The 21,396-nt window shown below is 38.6% G+C and overlaps 2 protein-coding genes across 2 annotated transcripts in view; one reads left to right on the top strand and one right to left on the bottom strand.

Moving 5' to 3' along the window:
- LOC136258643 (activating signal cointegrator 1 complex subunit 3-like) overlaps positions 1-9,249 on the top strand; it is a 42,261-nt gene extending 33,012 nt beyond the window's left edge. The window contains exons 20-34 of the mRNA XM_066051981.1: positions 2,037-2,290; positions 2,503-2,895; positions 3,010-3,095; positions 3,152-3,464; positions 3,516-3,779; positions 3,950-4,087; positions 4,140-4,393; positions 4,448-4,573; positions 4,633-4,744; positions 4,823-4,957; positions 5,136-5,191; positions 5,790-5,958; positions 6,548-6,847; positions 7,709-7,900; positions 8,892-9,249. Coding sequence (XP_065908053.1) covers positions 2,037-2,290; positions 2,503-2,895; positions 3,010-3,095; positions 3,152-3,464; positions 3,516-3,779; positions 3,950-4,087; positions 4,140-4,393; positions 4,448-4,573; positions 4,633-4,744; positions 4,823-4,957; positions 5,136-5,191; positions 5,790-5,958; positions 6,548-6,847; positions 7,709-7,900; positions 8,892-9,185 — 3,086 coding nt within the window. The 3' untranslated portion in view covers positions 9,186-9,249. The remainder of the gene's footprint in view (positions 1-2,036; positions 2,291-2,502; positions 2,896-3,009; positions 3,096-3,151; positions 3,465-3,515; positions 3,780-3,949; positions 4,088-4,139; positions 4,394-4,447; positions 4,574-4,632; positions 4,745-4,822; positions 4,958-5,135; positions 5,192-5,789; positions 5,959-6,547; positions 6,848-7,708; positions 7,901-8,891) is intronic.
- Positions 9,250-13,384: 4,135 nt separating this feature from the next.
- LOC136259250 (tripartite motif-containing protein 2-like) lies at positions 13,385-15,627 on the bottom strand. The gene has a single exon (XM_066052739.1). It carries the CDS (start codon positions 15,575-15,577, stop codon positions 13,385-13,387), a length of 2,193 nt encoding a protein of 730 aa, XP_065908811.1. The 5' UTR covers positions 15,578-15,627.
- Positions 15,628-21,396: the final 5,769 nt, after the last annotated feature.

Raw genomic sequence — 21,396 nt, 5'->3', positions numbered from 1 at the left:
ATGGTGTAGTGTAGAAGATATTTAGCTGTGGGTTACTATCAACTCCACTATCACAATAATAATCATTTCCTATGAATGGTGGAACTGTACCATTGAACCTGTGGTCAGCACATGGACAAAAAATATTGTAACTACCAATGTTAAATGCTTCTAATGGTTTTCTTTCAAAGCCAGTTGCATAGGCCCAAATATGTTTCTGTGTTATGCCATGAGAAATCAATACTCCATCCATTATCTAGGCAAGGCGGGTTTGATCGCTTACATAAGGACCAAAACCATTGGGTCGTCCAACTTGATATCCTCTCACCCTACCACACACTTTATTTTTGCTTATTCCATGAGTAGAGAACTTGGCACTAGCACATCCAAGGGTGCCCTTGGTCAGACCTCCACAGGTACGTATGGGGCTTGTGATGAGGTTGAGGTTACCAGGACATGATTGTAACTTGTTGGACATGTCAACATGAGCCACTCTTGTCCATCCCTTACTACCACAATGTTCAGTATCCATGTCACAGTAGACTTTAGATGTCTTTAGATAGTAGTAACCAGAAGGGGTAGCAGAATACTTGTCTAGTATCTCCTTACAAGAGGAAAGTCTGTCAACTTCTTCATAAACCTCTTCATTGGTGTTACATTCTTGTGACCAGCAAACCAAACTACTCACAAGTAGAATCAACAAGTGAGCTAACAAATTTATTCTATCCTTCTGAAAGTATAATACTACGGTTACTAGTTTTACGCCACTCAACTGTGTGCAGGTCACATGTTTACGATGTATATTACATTAAGTTAGGTCACCAAATTGAAACTATATGTTATATGATTGAAAATGGGATGTGATCTAGACACAGTTACATTTCATTTAGGATGTGGTTTATATTGTGGGGTGTGGTTTAAATTCTCTTTAAGAGTGTCAGCCACGGATTGTATAAACAGTGGTCTGGGGACCAATACAGTATGGTAGTACTGTATTATTAGGGATCATGGAAGTTTGAGTTTTTCTGGCCAAAAATGTCACCCCAAAACCACCATCCCTGGTGCCTTGGCAGTATTGGTTAGGTATAACCAAGCCCAAAAGTGCCTTCAGTACAACCCTAAATGCTTTTTGTAATTTTTTATTCAATGGAATTTTCTACTGACTAACTGCCTGCCTGATACCTTCAGGCAAGTGTAACTTGATAACAGCTAAAGCTACGGGCTTGATTTTTTACTTTTTGACATTGCTTCGTCCTGAGACGTGCTTTTTGACATACTGCAGTACACACAATGTATGTATCATGGACTTGCCTTTATCCTCCCTTGTGTCCCATTTGGTTTTACTGACAACCCAAGGTGTTGATTCACAGTAACACAATGCATGGTTTCCTTATGTTTGTAAATGGGAATCGTCCATATTTTCCATGGTGACTAGTTTGATTGCAGAGGAACTTCTAATACTGTTGTGATGCTGTGTAATGGGCTGAAAATAGGTGAAAGTGAGGCGTAATGGCCACTTCACTTTTGAGTCAGTAATTGATAGCTGGAGCACGCGTTCGGACGAAACATTAATTCTGGCACCATCCTTTCTGTTAATGCAGTATGCACAGGTTCACCAGTCATAGTAATGTTATTAAAAGTAAACGAACAAGTATAAGGAGAAATTAGGAATTTTACATTCTACGTTTGAAATAGCTACCTTTGCATGTCATCATGTTTAGTCTTACATTCACTTTTTCTCCTTCGTGGTGTGTCACACGATGCCCCAATGAAATGATGGTTGCATCATTTGTGAGCTGTGACTCTGAAAAGGAGTTTGTACTGGCAACTGACTTGTTATGGGCCACAGCTAAAGAGTATCTAGCATGGATCACTCCACAACTGTTGACCTTGTTAGAACTGTATGTAGAATATTTCTACTACAAAACTTCAGTTTCTGCTTTTAAAGAAGATAATAGTATAAATCCGTACTTGTAGTAAATCAAGCCATAGCTGATACAAGTTCTTGTATTATCTGTGTTTCAACTTCTGTTGTTTACATACATATACATACACAGGTGGTGTACTACGTCACCCCAGTATGGGTGATCGTGTACATCGTTGTGTCAACTCTTTTCCTACTGTGGAGCTCTCAGCAACCATCCAGCCAATCACACGTACTGTACTACGTGTTAATCTGACAGTTACTCCGGCATTTGAATGGGATGATCGTCTCCATGGCAATGTTGCTGAAGGGTGGTGGATATGGTTAGAAGATCCGAACACCAACCACATCTACCACAGTGAATTCTTTATGCTGCACAAGAAACATGTAAAGTTGTGTGTATACCATTAAGCTGAAATTATACACTAATATAGATTATTGAGATTGTGAGGCTGTTTTGTTACTTAGATACTGTACACCTGTAAATTGACGCGGTTTGTGGCCATATATTTGTACGTATTAGAGTATTTATATGTTTTACATACCGTAGTTTTATTACATGTATTTCCTTGCACTTTCTTGTACACTATTTGTTGCAGGTTAAAGCCAAAGAACCTCAACATTTGTTATTTACTATTCCAATATTTGAACAACAGTTACCACCACAGTACTATGTGAAGGCTGTATCAGATCGATGGTTAGGAGCAGAGACTGTTGAGTCAATTTCATTTCAACATCTCATCTTACCAGAACTTCATGCCCCACACACAAATCTGCTGGATCTCAGGCCACTACCTACTACTGCTATGCAAGATTCAAAGTTGCAGTCACTTTATAAATTTTCATACTTCAACCCAATACAGACGCAGATATTCCATACTCTATACCACAGTGATGGTAATGTGTTGTTAGGGGCACCCACTGGTAGTGGAAAGACTGTAGCAGCTGAGCTGGCCATGTTTAGGATATTTAGAGAATATCCTGGTAAAAAGGTATGTAGATACGTTGATTGAATTACACTTCTATTATAAGAAGAGTGTATGTTAGTTTGTCCCCACATCTTACCACATTTCTAAAGTACTTATTGTACATTTTTTTCAATGTAGTCAGTGTATATAGCTCCATTGAAGGCTCTGGTAAGAGAAAGAATTGCTGACTGGAAGGTTCGATTTGAGCAAAAGCTTGGGAAAAAGTGAGCCCTTGTACATGTTAACCCTGGCAACTTTTTAAATACCATGTAATCTATAGAGTTGTTGAGCTGACTGGAGATGTCTCTCCTGACATACGAGCCATTGCTAATGCTGATGTTATAGTAACAACTCCTGAGAAGTGGGATGGCATTTCTCGTAGTTGGCAGAATCGTTCATATGTGAGATCAGTAGCCTTGTTGGTGATTGATGAAATTCATCTTCTCGGTGATGACCGTGGACCTGTTCTAGAAGTGATAGTATCTCGTACTAACTTTATCTCATCACACACGGAGAGAAAAGTGAGAGTTGTAGGCCTTTCAACTGCTTTAGCTAATGCCAGAGATCTTGCTGACTGGCTGGGAATATCTCAGGTAAAATTCCATCTTTTATGGTAAACAATTTCAACATGTACTATTATGTAGGGAGGACTGTTTAACTTCAGGCCAGTAGTGAGACCTGTACCACTAGAAGTACATATACATGGTTTTCCTGGCAAGCACTACTGTCCTCGGATGGCTACAATGAACAAGCCACTCTTCCAGGCTATCTGTACTCACTCACCATACAAGCCAACACTAGTGTTTGTGTCATCACGTCGACAAACCCGTCTAACTGCCATGGACTTGATAACCTTTCTAGCAACGCATGACAGCCCCAAACAGTGGGTACACACTTCAGAACACGAAGTAAGCATTGGTTCACAATTGTGGTTCGTTTGTGTGTGTGTGTGTGTGTGTGTGTGTGTGTGTGTGTGTTCATTGTGATGTCTTTTGATTTAGACACGTTTAATAATCTATGTACTAGTACGTCTGATGTACACTTGTTCTAGTATTTATTCATACCTGTTTTTGTTTAGTTGGAACAGTTAACCAGTCAAGTAACCGATTCTAATCTGAAGTTCACTCTTGCATTTGGCATAGCCATTCATCATGCTGGTCTGAGGGAACGAGACCGCAAAATTGTAGAAGAACTATTTGTTAATACCAAAATACAGGTATCCGTAGAATTGTTATCATCTAGTGCTGTCACAAATTGTTTTACTGTAGGTTTTAGTGGCAACCAGTACATTGGCTTGGGGTGTAAACTTTCCCGCCCACTTGGTGGTTGTCAAAGGAACAGAATATTATGATGGAGCTAGCAAACAATATGTGGACTACCCCGTCACTGATGTGTTGCAGATGATGGGAAGAGCTGGCAGACCACAGTTTGACAATCAGGGAGTAGCTGTAATATTTGTCCATGATGTTAAGAAACATTTCTACAAGAAATTTCTCTATGAACCATTCCCAGTAGAATCAAAGTATGTTTTGTAATATTTTACTAAAATAACGTCACTTGACTGTTTCAAACACAGTTTACTTGCAGTTATCAGTGACCATCTCAATGCAGAAATAGTAGCTGGCACAATTAATAGCACACAAGATGCAATGGACTATATCACTTGGACTTATTTCTTTAGGAGACTTGTCAGAAATCCAAGGTATTCGTACGTATACTACTTTGTTGAACTGTGTGATATTGTGTTTATATTTTTTGTAGCTATTATAGTTTAGAAGCTGTGTCCAATGATTCAATCAACAAATTCTTATCCAACATTGTTGAGAAAATTATCTCAGATCTCTCTTTGTCTTACTGCGTACAAGTTGATGAAGTAAGAAGAAAATAATTCATGCTTTTCGTTGTGTGTGTATGTAACAGTATTTTTGAGGTTTTTTTGTGTCTTCTGTAGGATGGTCACAGCTTGTCTCCATTATTGTGTGGTTGTGTGGCATCTTACTACTACCTTCATCACACTACTGTGAGGATGTTCAGAGATCGACTATCATCTACTAGTATTGTAGAGAATCTGATGGAAATATTGACTGTAAGATGGACAGTTTTAAAACTACATATTGTACATGTGTTTTAAGCAAAATTATGTGGTTAGCAAGTCATCAAAATATCCTCGTATTTATTTTCTGGGTTACAAATTCTTATGGTCGACTGTTTCTGTTTTTAACACAATAATTGAGATGCAATAATTATGTTTTCACATTATGTAGGACTCTGCAGAGTACAGAGATTTGCCAGTGAGACATAATGAAGACTTAATGAACAAGTAAGTGTTTGTAAAGAAAGGCAGTATATTGCAACCACACATATTGCATGTACAACCAGGAGTGCATCGAATCCTATGGATGAGGGAGCAGGCAACTCCTTACACTGCTAACATTAGACAAAATTCAAACATGGCATCTTGTGTTAGTGATGTATAACATAAGTTACATCATTCTTATGCACAACAGGGATACACAGAATGGGCCGCTACTTCATCATTTTGTGTGAAGGCAGCAAAGCTGTTTTGATAGTAAGGCCGTTGAGTCAAAGGAACAACTTGGAATAGTCCACCAGAGTAATTTCATATCACTAGCAAATGTAGAAAGGCTGTCCTGACCTGTCTGTGCTAACATTCTTCTGTCATGCCATTCAACTTCATTTCCATAACTTTGCTTCATCATGCTAATAACATTATGTACTTCTCAGTATAATAAGGAATTTTAATAGTTATTTTTCATAGTACATGGCAGCCATGTTTGAATTTCTCTATGTATGGAGTTATATGCTCCCTTGTTGATAGGATTTGATGAGCTCCTGGTGCAGTGTACCAATATCAAATTACATGCTGTACTGATATGTGCCGTTTGTGTTGTTAACAGATCACTTGCTGAAAAGTTACCAATTTCAGTCAGCCCAGATGCATGTGACAGTCCCCACACAAAGACACATCTCTTATTGCAAGCACACTTCTCATCAACTCCTCTACCAATAGCTGACTATGTTACTGATACTAAATCTGTACTAGATCAAGCATTGAGAATCCTTCAAGTTAGTCCAAGTGTCTATAACAATTTTATTTTTACGTAATTGTAAGGCAGAGGCTATTGACACCGATTGTCGGTGTCAATGCACCATCTCAAGCATTTGACACTGACCAGCAAAAACTTAGTTACCTTATAAATGCGCATGCGAGTCAAAAAGAATGTTACATTTCAGAAGACCAGTGAAGTAATCAACCAACCCTATTCCTAACGCTACCACTAAAGTTTGCCTGTTAAGCATAATGATGTCTTTAGTTTTGTTTTTGAGGTAGGCCCAGCTTCGCTGGGACAGTTGCTTCACTCTCTCCAACCCTAGCTTACCTTGAACTCATCAAAAACTTACCCTCATACAACTAGTGTGCTTGATGCTTGAGTGCTTGGTCAGTGTCAGTAGCTTAAAGTGGCACTTACTGACACCGCAATCGAGTTTTGGTAGCACTTATTAGCACAGACAATAGATGTCTGTAGCCACTGGACAATTGTAATGCTGTACTGAGTCTACACACTGGTATAGGTGTGTGTACATGCCTGTATTTACAGTATGAGTATATAAGTGTGCATATGTGTGTGTATGTGTGGCATATAACCATGTATAGGCAATGATTGACATATCAGCCAGTGAGGGATGGCTGGCTACAGTACTACACACCACAGTACTAGTTCAGATGGTGGTACAAGGTTGTTGGTACTATGATAGTGACTTGTCTTGTCTACCACACATGTCATGTGATGACCATGCTCAACTAAATGCTGCTGTAAAGAGAAGCAAGAAGAAGAAGCAATATGGAGTTGATGGTGTGGAGTGTCTCCCTCAACTTATGGCTGTGTGTGCACAAGAGAACAAATTCATTGAATACACTCTCAAGGGAAGTTTAACAGCAGAGAAAAGCAAAGAGGTATCTGTTATGTACTGAGTACTACTTAAAAGGAAGTTGCAGTCCTCAATGATGGGAAGTTAACAATATATCATAGAGTTTAATGGCTTTGATATTTCTTTAATGTTAAAGCTTAGTGTTAGCAATTGCTTTTGGCATTTTCAACCACTATTTCTTCCTCTATACAGTTATATTGTACTTTGCGTGGGAGGATCAAAGCGATGCCGCGTATCGTATTGTCCATACAGTACTAATCAGCTGCATAACTGTACTGTATGAGTCATACAGAACAGTTATGCACTTAATTGGGCAAATACAGAGCAGTTATGCGGAGAATTTATTTAAGGAATGTATGTAAACAACACACTGTAAATCACTAAAACCAGCCAAACTAATCCTACGATTTCATTCTACGGCTAGAAATAGAGTGTATAAACACTTACTGATTGTCTGATCATGAAGCTTTTTAAACATGACTCCACTAAGACAGCACGATTCATCACGTGCGTGACATATTGTAAATCGCTAAAACTAGCCAAACTAATCCTATTATAATTAGTTCGTTCTACGACTAGAAATAGATTAGTTGAAAACTTACTGATATCCTGAACACCGAAAATTGCAGCGGTTTGAGTACTAGAGAAAATCACCCCAAACCAGATGACCAGGAAGTATAATATAACACTTAAAGCACCGCCTATGCTTGTGTGTATGAAAAATACGATACTCAAGGGGTGTCTCGAGGCAAATACAGCACTCGGCTTCACCTCGTGCTGTATTAGCCTCTCAACACGCCTCCTTGTGCTGTATTTTCCATACACACACGCAGCGGTGCTTTAACTATATATATATTGTCACTGTGTAACAAGTACATTGTTATAGGTTACTGCAGTTGTTAAGAGATTGCCAATAGTCTCATTAAGATGGAGTATTGGTTGGGAAGATAACATGTTACAACAGCCTGCTGCTGCAGCAAGTGGAGGAGTGGGGCTCAATGAGAAGGTGTGGTTGAAGGTACCACTTGGAATGGAATGTGTAGCAAAAGTAGAGCTATCCAGGATAAATCATTTCAAGGTGAGTGAAACTATACATCCCTGTAAAAACCTCATATGAAATAAAATTAAATGCAGGTCTTGGGAATTAATTTTGACACGAGTGGCCTGATTAGAATATTTTAAAAAGGCATGCAAAATTTACCTGTTATACTGGTCTCCCATAAACAGTTGACAAAATTTGCTACAATCATGAAAGGTGAACAGTATCAAGCAGTATTTCAAGTCAGTAGCCAGTAAACACATAGAATCACTAGTCACTTACCTACAATCCATGCAGCAGAGACAGGTATGAGTGGCAGAGTCCCTGATATTTCCCCACTATACTGTCCAGTACATGGCTTACTTAAGGTGCTGGGATTATCACATCAATCCGTTTTTTGGCAAGCCAGTACATACCATAACTGACAATTGTTTGGCGAATTAGCATGCAAATTAAGGATAAAGGTTTGATGAATTTGCCAATATTGAACAATATACACTATAGTATGTTCACATTGAGCTGAATCCTGAAAAACGGCTAAAAATTAAATGTGGATTTTTTCTCAACAGAATTAACATTTCAGCCAACCAGATGATTATTGGTAACAGCAAAGGTGTCAACAACAGACACGTACGGTTTGACTCCATTACAAGTTCGGGAAAGGGCTGTATTGGGCACTGTACTTATACGGCTTCCCTATAGGAAATGTATTGTGAAAATTTTGATTGACCATAAATATTATGTCTAACATTTGAACAACAAGATTTTGAAATATTTTTAGCGGGTCAAGCAGTACTACAAATAAGCCAAATTTCAAGATCGTGTGTAATTGCATCCATGAGTTATTAAATGTTTTTGAGGGTTCAGCTCAATGTGAACATACTATAGTTTGGGAAATTTCCTTAGATTCACTAAGCTAATTCACTTTCCAACATTTGTTGACCAATTTTGATTGTTTTACTTCCATACAGTACATACTGTATTTATAGCTGATGTGTAGTAAAAGTCAGTTTTGTTGTTTTTTACTCAGAGTGATCAGAAAGGCTATGCTCCCAAATTTCCTAAACCTAAGGATGAAGGCTGGTGGGTCATTCTCGGCATTACAGACACTGGGGAACTGGTAGCACTGAAGAGACTTGGCCAGTTGAGAACAAAATCCTACTGTTCTTTATCATTTACTGCTTCCCATTTACCTGAAAGAAGAATTTACACGGTATATTTGATTAGTGACTGTTATTTCGGAGTAGACCAACAATATGATATTTATATTGAGACAATTAGTTCACCTCCTGTAAATCCAAAGAAATTGAAACAAAAAAGCTAGCTTGATGTAAACAATCAAATGATTTGTAAAAGTTATAAATTTGAACATTTGGATGCTATTTGTATTGTATTTATGTGGGGGATATACTAAAATTTAAGATACCTAGCTCTCAGAATAAAGGGTTCAACCTTGTCAACAGTCCTCTATCATCAGTAGAGGTGTACATACGGTCAAAAGTGAACTTGTAGCAGTGGCAAATCTAGAAATTGTCCGATTGTGGTTCAGGTTTAGGAAGTATTCAATAACTGTGATCATAGGCTGAGAAGTGTATAGCTATATGGGGTGAATGTTAATTTAGTTCAATGGCCTATAGCTATAGCTACATAGATCTATAGCGTGTATAGCTTAAGGGTGCTCTGCACAGTTTGCGTAAGGCTTCCCAAGTCACGTGGCGAAATAGGTTATCTTTTACAATGATGGAAATATTATGGTCGTTAATTAGCCTGTGGCTTATTACTGAATTTTTAGCACCTGTGTGTTAGGAAACAGGCACACCTCTTGCTATTCTACACCCTTATGTTTAAATAGAACTAGCCTGTCATTTTTCACCCAAAAGGCATGAAAATTTTGGATGAGTTACTGTAGTAATTTTGCTAAAAAAGAGCACTTGCAGTTTTTGATAGCAACTTCGGGTGACAAATAGCATGGAAGTGAAAAGAAAGATTGGTGGCAGTGTCAAACCGGAAGTTGAGTATCTGATGATTGAGAAGCTAAAAGACAAAAATAATAACGCATAATAGCTTGTACAGTTTTGTATAGTGTATCATGAAAGTATCAAGGCTTTAGTGTGTAAACTGTAAGACTAGTTCTAGTTTAAAGGGCAAAATTATAACTTGGCAAATTAGCAGTTGGGTTTGGACTAAAGTGTGTGTTAATTTCATGGGAGCCGCAAATGAACTGTACAGAGCGCCCTTAAACTAGCTAGCAATGAATCAGTAAAAATCACTCCGCAACATTGTTTAACAGTTGAATCTTACCATCCAGGCTTTTGTAGAAAGATTTGGAGCAATACAGCACTTGAACTCATTAAACGATAATTATTTTAGAGGCGCTTAACTTAAGCACTGTAATGGCGTTTATTTCAAATGCAAAAGTATGGTTTGGCCATTAGAAAAGGTCCCAATATAATACTCTATGTATAACTCCTGATGATTTTATCACCCACACTAATTGTCAATAAATTTGGGGTGTGTGCATGCGCACCATTTTCAGAAGGTGTTTCAGCTGAAACCATTGCAACCCTCCTGTATCCATCACTGTGTAGTAGTGAGTTTGTACAGGCTGTAGTTTGACACTCTCCTAATTCCTAAACAATTTTATGCACTGTTGGCAGCATTGCTTTAATGGAACTAATAATATATGAAGAAGTTTTCATATTACAATTAGTGCTTGTTAAGCTCATGATGGATTTTGATGAGGAATAATTAATTTGGTGATTTTCAAGACTGTCAAATTTAAATCTGGTCGTTATTCCATACGTACTTCTATTCAGCCATACCCACAGCTTACCTTTAGCCCAAGTAAAACCTCACAAAATGCATATTTCAAGTAAAGCGCCAAATGTTAGTCTTGCCAAATTTTTCTTTAATTTATATGGATACTGTGTTTCATTCCATGATTTCACATGAATGATTTTACAATTAACTATACACAATTAGTGGATAACTATAACTATAACTATACAATTGTTAGCTACAACCATGTTGAAATAAAAGTTGATCATGAAGTGTTACGTCTTTATAGTCATGATGTATATGTGCCAAGAAGTGCATATGCTTCAGTTGTTGACAAACTGATTAGTCATTGTAAGTGTCTGTTACTGTAATGGCCAGAGGCGTTCAGATTTTTGCAATCGTCAAAAATTGTTGAGAATTCTGATAAATCTTATATGAGTTCCACACCTGATCACTAACACTTCCCAATAATATTTCTGTGGTAAGTCGACAGAAGTAAATCTGCTAATTGAGATTATCTATTGAATAGAAGTCTACCAGCTTTCCTTTCCAATTATCCTGAGTCTGTTAACACGTAAACCAATTGAGAACAAGTCCACATTTTATCATAATGTAGTGACGTTTTTAATTATTGTTTACATAGTATAGGTTAATCACATCTCTACCAAAGGATGTAACAATGGTTTAGTACATAGTTTGTGAATCACTTGTTATTGTAGAGGTCATAAAGAAGGCTGTGAACTCTTGATCTCAGTTCTGATGTAAAGAGTTTGTTCTCTTACCAGGACTGAATAATATATTTTGAAAGCAGTACATACTGTATGTACTTTAGAATGTTATGTCAAATGTATTGAGTACAAGTACAGGTATATAGTACAGTACAGTTCAAAAGTACTACAAGTTAGTAGATTTACTGTTGATAAAACCACAAAGTTGAATGAAAAGATACTTAGCTTTAGAAAAAATTATGAGACAGATACGTAACACAGCTTGGCACTATGTGCTGTATTAAATTTTTCTCTAAGCAATGAGTCACTTATATATGAAAATTTGCCACATCAAATTTTGTGGTACCTACAACTAGTTCAACTCTATAGAAGAAGGTGGAATATAAGATATGTACCATGGTGGCTAGTATAACAACTTATCTGCTGCAAGCTAAATCAAATATAACACTGCATGGGAAAATTCAGTAATGAAGCACCCAGAAAGCAGTAACTGGAGGTGAGGATCATAGCAACATTGTTAATTTCTGACAGACTATAGCAGTTACATCCCACACTTTATTGTGCCCCAAAGATGGAAAGCATGCTCGATGGTGAAAGAGTGTCCACTGGCACAGGCACATGAGGTAGGGCAGGTGGCTTTAGTAGAGTGGCTATATAAGTAACAAATTTTTATGAAATCATTCACTTTGTGATAAAGGCACCAAATTTTCTGTGGAAGTTGAGTACAGTATGCCAAATCATTTGAGATACGGTGCCATGTCACAATCATTGCCTTATTAAATAAGCCCATTTCTAAGTAGTCTGGAAACCATACAAGTGTTCAGAATCCTAAATAGCATTAATGTATTTCAATTTTGCAAGTGCAATCAGAAAATCCTGGCAAATGCAGTAACACAAATAAACTGTTCACACAAATAAACTGTTGCATGTCTATGGCTTCATATACATTGACTGTCCATGCTAGCTAATGACCACCTCCCTTGATCAGTTTTTGGATATGACCATCCCTTGTCTATGAAGATTCAAAGTTCCATATCATTTGCTTTTGCAATTGAACACTTTACTGGCTTCTCTAATACATTTTTATTGGTTATATTTTTCAGGAAGCACAATAGAATAAAACTATTTGCTGGTGAGAAGTCGATGTTTAAGTACAGGTTGAATGCAGACAACATCTCAGATCCCAGCTGCTGTAGCTCCTCTGGCATGTGCCTAGACTGCATATTGTGGGGGTTCAAGTCACCACTGGGTCTAGGATGTTTTTCTGCATTCTTCACGTTTCAGCTACATGTTTGAATGATGTTTCTGACTCCCTGTATTCACAGGCTTTAAGCCTCCTCACAGGCTAGGTCCCTAGTAGGATAGCATTCACAGAATGATATGATTGGTAATCAAATGGCACCATATCTAATGAGTCAAGCAAACATTGTACCAAGTTTGGTGCTTTTTTATTAAAGTGAGCAATGTTTTTTTTGCTTAACTGCTCTACTACTAATAATTACTTACATAAGTTTTATTAATTTGAAATTTCATCACTTTTTTTTATGTCTATACACATTCAGAGCTCATAACACAGCAAAATAGTGTTCCAATACTACCTATTCTAACCCTGTCTTTATTCAGTATTGGAACTATTTTAAAAAACTCCCTATAACGGCAAAACAAACCTCAAATCACTAATGTTATTCACTATTGAGGGTTGTGGTCTATTTTTGTGTTGAGCCAAGGTAGAATTTATTGACTATTGGTTCCAACACCTAAACAGACGGAATAAATACAGTCAGTATTTATGCTGTGTAAATTTTGATTTATTTTAGTACTACAAGTAATGTGACATACATAATAATTCGTGACATACATAATAATTCATGTCTACTTCCCCCCTTCCTCTGATAATGATTATTGTATACTGGTATTTGCAAAATACATTGGTATAATATAATAATAAACTATACAAAACACAATTTTTTTCCTTTACATCTTCTAGAACATGTCAACAAAAATTATAAATATTAGTTTAAAATATCTGAACCCTCTGGTTGCTCATGTCAGCAACATACACATCATCGCTGAAACTAACAGCAATTCCATATGGATTAGAAAATTGACCTTCAGCAGAACCACTGGACCCAAAGCTATGTATGAACACTCCATCTTTGTCAAAAACTGATACACAATGATTACCACTCTCACACACAAGAATAAAGCCATACAAATCACTGGTGAGTGCAGTAGGCTGGCTCAAGTGATAATTACCAAACTTATCAACGTATGTGCCATCAAGTGTAAACCTGAAGATACAATTGTTGCCATAATCTGCAACAAGTAATTGATCCTTAGAAGTGACTACCACATCCCAGGGGTTACTAAACTGTCCTGATCCAATAATGTGACTGAATTGACCATTGATGTGGAACACTGAGACACGACGATTGTTATTTTCAGTAACAAACACTTTATCATTGTGGACTACAACACCTATTGGATACTGTAGTTGACCATTGCCAGTTCCAGAGTATCCAAACTGCAGCAAGTATGTACCATTAACATCAAACTTCTGTATCCTGTGGTTACTGTAATCAGCCACATACAAGTGATTGTTGGCATCAAATGATATTCCCCATGGACTTCGGAATTGACCACTGCCATTTCCACTTTGCCCAAATCTTCTGATCAACCTGTCTTGACTGTCAAATATGCATACATAATGGTTGCTTTGGTCTGTAACCGCCCACACTCCATCCTTACCAAATGTAATGCCACATGGACTAATCATGTTCCCATCATCATTTACTACCTTCCTGGGCTTGTTCACAGTTTTGTAATCTCGGTATACCATAATAGTGTAGGGGCTTCCTTTAATATGATCTTCTTCAATGGTAATTGACAGCTTCACTTCACCAACTTGTTTAGCTACAAAAGATGCACAGTAGCTCCCATCATTGTTATCCTTCACTTCTACTGGAACAACATCTCCCCTGCTTGATTGTGCCTGTACAACAATGTGGCTACCTCCCTTGGAACAACATTCATTGTTACGATTCTTAGTGATGATGGTAAAATCAATTTTGCTACCAGCTACAAGTGGTTGTGCAGGAATATCAATGGCTTCACAATTGTCTGGTATGGCAACATCATCAAACAGTTGACCAAACTGTGGAAATGACTCTTTGTACTCCTTTGAAGGAACAAACTCCATTGTCGGCAACTCAACTGGTTCAGTTTCCAACTTGCTATATGAATTAGTTAGTCTCTTCACATCATCTCCAACTTGTTTCTTCATGAACAATGCTTCCTGGTCTGATCCATTCTTCACTGCATCATTCAGCTCCTTTATACTCGACAGTTGTGCTTCTGCAAAATCTATTTGTTCCAACTGTAGTGAGATTGCCTTTTTCTTGTTAGTTGACAACTCCCTTAACTTGTTCTTTAGCTCTTCTCTTTGTTGCTCTATTTGTCGGCGCAGTTCATCATAATACAAGTCAACCTGTTGATCAACTTCAGTGGCCTGTGATGTAATCTTCTCCCCAGCAGCTATCACCTTCTTACGTGAGGTGGACAATTTGTTTATCAATTCCTCAACTGGTTCAATCATTTTCTCCATTTCCTTCCTATGCTTATTGGTCATCTTCTTCACAGAATTATGCACATGTCCATTGTGCTCATTGGTTGTGCAGTAATGACACACAAGCTGGTCACATGTCTCACAGAAGAAATTCATCTCCAGATCGTGGTCAGGGCATAACAAAGACTTTGCTTTGGGTCGAACATCAACTTGTTTCTTCTTTGACTGCAGTTCGACTAGCTCAGTAATGTTGTGGCTTTGATATTCTTTCATATTCTTGTGAACTTCATGACAATATTCACACAGGAAGGTGACACAATCAAGACACAAAGCTACTGCGTTTCCTTCCTTGACACACATGTCACATTTTGCCTCATCTTCTCCCTCAACTTTACGCTTCAGATCAACTTCATCTAGTAGACGATTAATGAAGAAATTGTTTGGTAATTCCTTCACACCTCCTGTTGGTACCACACTCGTTTCTCTACATTCTGGGCAAATGATATTAGAACCTGTTTGTATTTTCTCCATACATCCTTCACAGTAGGAGTGATGACAAGGAAGATATTTGGGCTTCTTGTACGTTTCATAGCACACTGGGCAATTTAGGAGACCTGCTACTTTCTTTATACGCTCTGCAGCCATTTTGTTGACGAGTTGAGAGTAGCCGGGAAAATGATCACGAACTGAACCTGTTAAAACATAGATAATATATACGTCCGGAGGTATATATTATCTATGGTTAAAAGTACATTATGCAGGTAATTATCAAGACAGTTACTAACATACGATCTATAGCATAATATCGTCACTAACCCTTGTTTGTAGTTTGAACGTCTGGAGTATCATTCAGTGGGCGTAACCAGGGGCGTAACTTGGTGCGGCTCGCGAAAATAAGATTCAATCACGTGCACTCCAGTTACGCGGGTCATCGGTCTTCAAAGCGTCACACAAAGTGGGTGTTCTCATGGTGTTCTTCTCTCTTCATAGTGTCATGATCAAAGGCGTAAACCGTGGGAGCGCGGGTGGAGCATGAAAGCTAGGTCCAAAACCTCACTCAGAACCTTATCGGTGGATTGAAAGCTTCACAGATACACGTGCGTGTCAGCCGGCACTGCAATGCACTGTATTAATGGGATGCACAATTAACTGTTGTCATGTAGAATTATGTACCTACTGTAGGAGCCAGAGTTTACTTCCGGATGATTCAATCAATGTTAGAGTGAGCTATCAACTAAATATGATTTCATGTGATCATTTTTAAAGTAGCCGCCACTCACTTCATGGAAATCCAGCAGCTTAGGTTATTGTACCACAAAGTAGGCTCCAATAATCAGGTATGTAGGAATAATAGTGTTAGAGCTACATCCAATATAATAGAAATGCAATGTTCAAGCAAAACTATCTGTTCAGATGGTGAGTTTCAAACACTGCATTTTACTATATACCAAAATCGCATAACTAACCTGTGTTCATTGGCTATCAAAGTAGATTTTATGCTTCTGCAATAACTGTACCAGTGCAATAGAACAAGTACTTTGCATGTGTAGAACTGTACTGTTCAGTTACTATCAAGGATATTATTGTAAGCTCCTACATGAAGGAGATACATGAAAAGGGAAAAAAATGATAAGCAACCTATATAGCTCCTATATGTTACTCTAGGTGGCCCACCACAAATTCCATCCTAAAAATGAAGGGCATTCCTTTTTTCCAGCTTATATGACAGTGGAAATGGAAAACGGAAATGGTCAAATCGTCATACATATTAATGTACCCTAGTGTAAAGCCCTTGTTTAGTGGCCACGTCTTAAAGACCACCTCTGTACAAAGACCACATTGTAATTAGATCTCAAAGATGACCAAAGACCATTTAGTCCATGGTATAATATTTGGTATAAGCTTCAAACATGTATTTCATGATTCATATCAATGTGATCTCTTTGTCCACACTTCACTCGAGTCATATACCATCATCACTTAGTTTGAACCAGCATAGGTAATACTATGGTACCAGAATGTGTCATACAAAAATATTCCATGCAAGTGAAATGTAGCTAGTACACTACAACCTACTGTATCAACGAAAAATGATGTCTCGTAGAAGATGATGACCTTAAGGCCACTCCAAATGAGACTGTAGTTTCCCGTCCTGAGGTTTTCGTTTTTTGGTGCGGGCGGGAGGCTTATCTATACACTAATTCCCAATCGCCCACACACACATTTTTCGAGCACTGTTCCGTCATTCTTGTCGGATTCCAATCGGATTGGTACCATTTAAAATTTGAAACAAATCTTTTTATCCCGAATTGGTGGCAATTCGTGAGACTACGTGAAATACCCTTTAAACCACCATAGCTACCCGAGGAAGACACGAATTTGTCCAAAACTTTCTGGAGACCCTTATCGTGTTATCAGCCTTCCCCATCCCAGCCTACACTAGACGTTTCTCTCCTCTGCGTACGACAGAACGAGAAGCGTAAAAACCAAGGCCATAAAAATTTCAAATACAAACTCCTCCCAGGTTTCCCCCCGGATTAGCTTCAAACTCGCTAGACCAACTACCTGTCCAAATCAATGTGTCATAAGGTGGTTTTCGTGTCTATCATTACGTGCTAACCTTGGTTGCAAGATACTTATCACTATCAATGGCCATTATAAGTTTACGATACGCGTATACGGCATCCCGGTATACTCGCGTTGCCAATAGAAATCACGGTTAAAATTTAATATCTACAAGCTAACAGTGAGATAGGATCAATCACTTTTTCATGATTTAACCTATCACATCAGCGAATTTGATCATGTGATCTGGTGTGTACGCTATCATCCAGCAAACACACTCACCAGTATAAAAGGAGAGTTTCGTAAGGTAAGTGCGCCTAATTTCGGACAGTCCCTAACTCCGGACACTTAAGCATATTTTGGTCTGTAACTTCGAAACGCCTGAACGTATTGCTTTAAAATTTTTGCCATAAGTAAAGTTACTTATAGTGTTCACACACATACTTAGACATTGGGTAAACTCGATCGTTCGTTGGAGTTGTGTCTGCCTTTGTGTTGGCGTGCATAGCTTAAAATATAAATAATCTCTGATAAACTTCTGGAATCATATAATAAATACACAAGTATACAGCTATTTTATTCCAAACAAAAGCCCCTTTCAAAGAGTGAAGTAATATTTGAATAGCTGACTTCTTCTTTGTTGCTAGAGTTCAGGGTTGGCGGCAGTTGTAGGCTGCGCGCGTAACTTTTCGCCTTGAAGATGGAATGAATGCACTTACTAGTGCTACCAAATGTAGCCAACAACATTACAAATAGATGAAGGGTTGTGCTTGTTGTTTTGCTGCCCTGGGATACGCATGCGTGAATTCAAATGTTTGAATGGCTTCTAAGAAGAACCAGTGGGGAACTCCTGAGCTGAAGGCCGCACTTCAAAGAGTATCTAGCAAAGAGATGTCATTAAGGCAAGCTGCAATTCGATATGGCATACCCAGAAGCACTCTTTCTGACCACAAAACTGGAAAGAGCACAATGAGGTATGGTGGTGCTCCAACAGTTTTGAGCCATGCTGAAGAATCAGAAATAGTAATTAGCTGTCAAGTTTTAGCTGAGATGGGTTTTCCCTTGGATAAAGCTTATGTAAGTGCTGTTGTTAGTGATTACCTTAAACAACAAGGGAAGCACAGTCCTTTTGGAGAATTAGGCATTCCTGGAAGGAAATGGTGGAGTGGCTTTCTAAGTCGTCATCCACAGCTTGCACAAAGGAAACCCCAACACCTTTCCAGGAAAAGGGCAGAAGCGAATGATCCTGCAGTTTTAGATGAATGGTTTGAAAAGGTACGGTGCTTATTCGAGTCTTCTAAACTGAAAGAATTTGACCAAAAAGATATAGGACAGAGGGTATGGAATTGTGACGAGACTGGTTTCTGCACTGCAGTAGCATCCAAAGTAGTGCTTACAAAGAGGGGTGCAAAAACTGTACATGAAGTAGGAGGTGGATCAGGTAGAGAATACATAACAGTATTAGGTGAGCACTGATATAACAGCAAATACTTATGCATATATCATGCATTACATACTATTACAGCTTGTGGATCAGCAAGTGGCACACGATTACCACCATACATTGTGTACAAGGCCAAACACCTGTACGACACTTGGAAACAGGGAGGGCCAGAAGGTGCTTTGTACAGTGCTTCATCATCTGGTTGGATGGAAAGTGCCAATTTTATCAGCTGGTTTAAGAAGATGTTTCTGAAACAGGTTGAATACTTGCTGAAGGATGGTCCAGTGGTTCTGTTTGTTGATGGGCACCATTCACACATTACATTGGAACTGATCAATTTGGCAAGAGAATATAAAGTCCACTTGATGTGTTTACCTCCTAATCTAACACATATTTTACAGCCACTTGACATCAGTGTTTTCCATCCTCTGAAGCAAGCTTATTTTAAGATTCTTAAGGAGTATAAATTGGAAACACTGGCTGAAAATGTGACAAAAGCTGTTTTTCCATCACTGTTGAGAAAGCTTTGGGAGGTCTCTTTTAAACCCAATCACCTTACATCTGGGTTTAAAACTACAGGGCTTCATCCTTTGAATCGACAAGCCATCACTGACTCTCAGCTACAAACAGGGATTCCATACCGGAAAGTACAGGGTGCAAAAGCAACATCACCACCACATACTCAGCCTGCCTCCGCATCGTCAGTCATCTTACGAGGGAAATGCAAAAAATGTGATGCTGAATTAACACCAATGAGAGCTCATATTACACTTCATTTCACCAGAATTTTGCAAAAAAAACATTGCAAAAAAATGCCTCAGCGTAAAAGAAGAGTCCAACTGACATGCTATGGAGAAGCATTGACCAGTGATGAGATTGTAGCCAGGTTGGAAAGGCAGGCTGCAGCAAAGCAAAATCCGTCACATGGTGATACGGTTATTACCAGCAACAATGATGAAAATGGTGATGACGATGAGTACTCAAGTCATGATGAAGGTATATTGCAATGTATTAAAGCAATACTTACATATAATATAGCATTATACATACTGGTATATAGAGTATGGATTGGAACTTAAGAGGACCATGATCAACATGGCAGGGTTGTCCTGCATGCATGGAGTTATCTGATTTCTTACTAGTACTTCATATTGCATACGTACCAACATATTGTTATGTTTTCTCCTCGAAGGTGAAGATGCTAACTGCCAAGAATGTGGAAAATGTTATGATGATGAAGATGAGAAACTGCAAAAGGCCTGGATTGGATGTGACAAGTGCTGGAGATGGTTTCACTATCAGTGTGTGGGATTCAAGAGGAAGCCATCAAAGAAGACGAACTTCATATGCCGAATCTGTAAGATCAAAGCGAAAAGCAATGACAAGATGTAATTGATTACTTTTAAAACTGTACCTTCAAGTCTCGTTAATCATAACAAACGTGATCACAAGAAACACGTGGCGCTAAGAATAAATGATTTCCGGCTGATGAATATCCGTAGTTATCCGCGTGTAAATTTTAAAAACGAGAGGTAACAGAGGTAATGAAACATCGAATATAAATCAGTGCTCAACACAACCCACGAAACACATTTTAGCTGGAGTGGAAAGTTGTTGATCGCTATTTGACTGCTAGCTAATTTCTGTAGTCTTCTACAGGCTTCGCAGGCCTAGTGCTGCAACACTACCTTGACTTTTTAAAGCTTCAAACTCCGTGCTAGTATAGGTTATAAGGCTAAATAGTATATAACTTGCAACTAGATGGTGAATAAATAGGAAAAAATGCCCTATAGTAACAGCTTCTTAGTGTCCGGAGTTAGGAGCACATGCGAAATTTACACGAGACGAGATTGTGGATGGTCGTGATCTACCTGATTGAGATAATCTGATGAAATTTTTGTCAGAGATACACTGATTGATTAGCAATCCAGTGACACTTAGATATCGAATTTCCATGCTTGCAGTGTGGAGAAATAGTACCGGATGTAAAGAGTGTCCGGAGTTAGGCGCACTTACCTTAGTGGGTGTGGCCAGTCTACGACTACTTGACAGAGACTACACAAGAAAGATTCATCGGGAATACACACTCTGCACCCTGCTGCGCTCATTACAAGGATAGACGTCCTGAGGCCTACACCGCTGTGCGCTAGACGAAGTATATCTACAGCGACGCGAAGACAGGCAGGTCAGGGAAGCCTAAAATTGAGAATTACCAGCACACCACTGCAAGGGAGAAGGAAACAGTCAATAAAGGAGAGTTTCGTAGTGGGTGTGGCAAGTCTACGAGTGATGATTATTTCTATCAGGCTATTTGACAGAGACCACACAAGGAAGACTCGCCGGAAATACACACTTTGCACCCTGCTGTGCTGTCCACTACAAGGATAAACGTCCTGAGGCCTATCCCGCTGTGTGCTAGACGAAGTATAGCTACTGCAACAAGAAGACAAGCAGG

Source organism: Dysidea avara, chromosome 6 (assembly GCF_963678975.1).
Source record: "Dysidea avara chromosome 6, odDysAvar1.4, whole genome shotgun sequence".
NCBI lineage: Eukaryota > Metazoa > Porifera > Demospongiae > Dictyoceratida > Dysideidae > Dysidea > Dysidea avara.
Note: the sequence above shows the minus strand (reverse complement) of the source record. Positions and strands in the feature narration are given on the sequence as shown.

Coding starts and splice junctions, on each gene's coding strand:
- LOC136259250 (XM_066052739.1), bottom strand. CDS start 15,577: ATGGCTGCAGAGCGTATAAAGAAAGTAGCAGGTCTCCTAAATTGCCCA.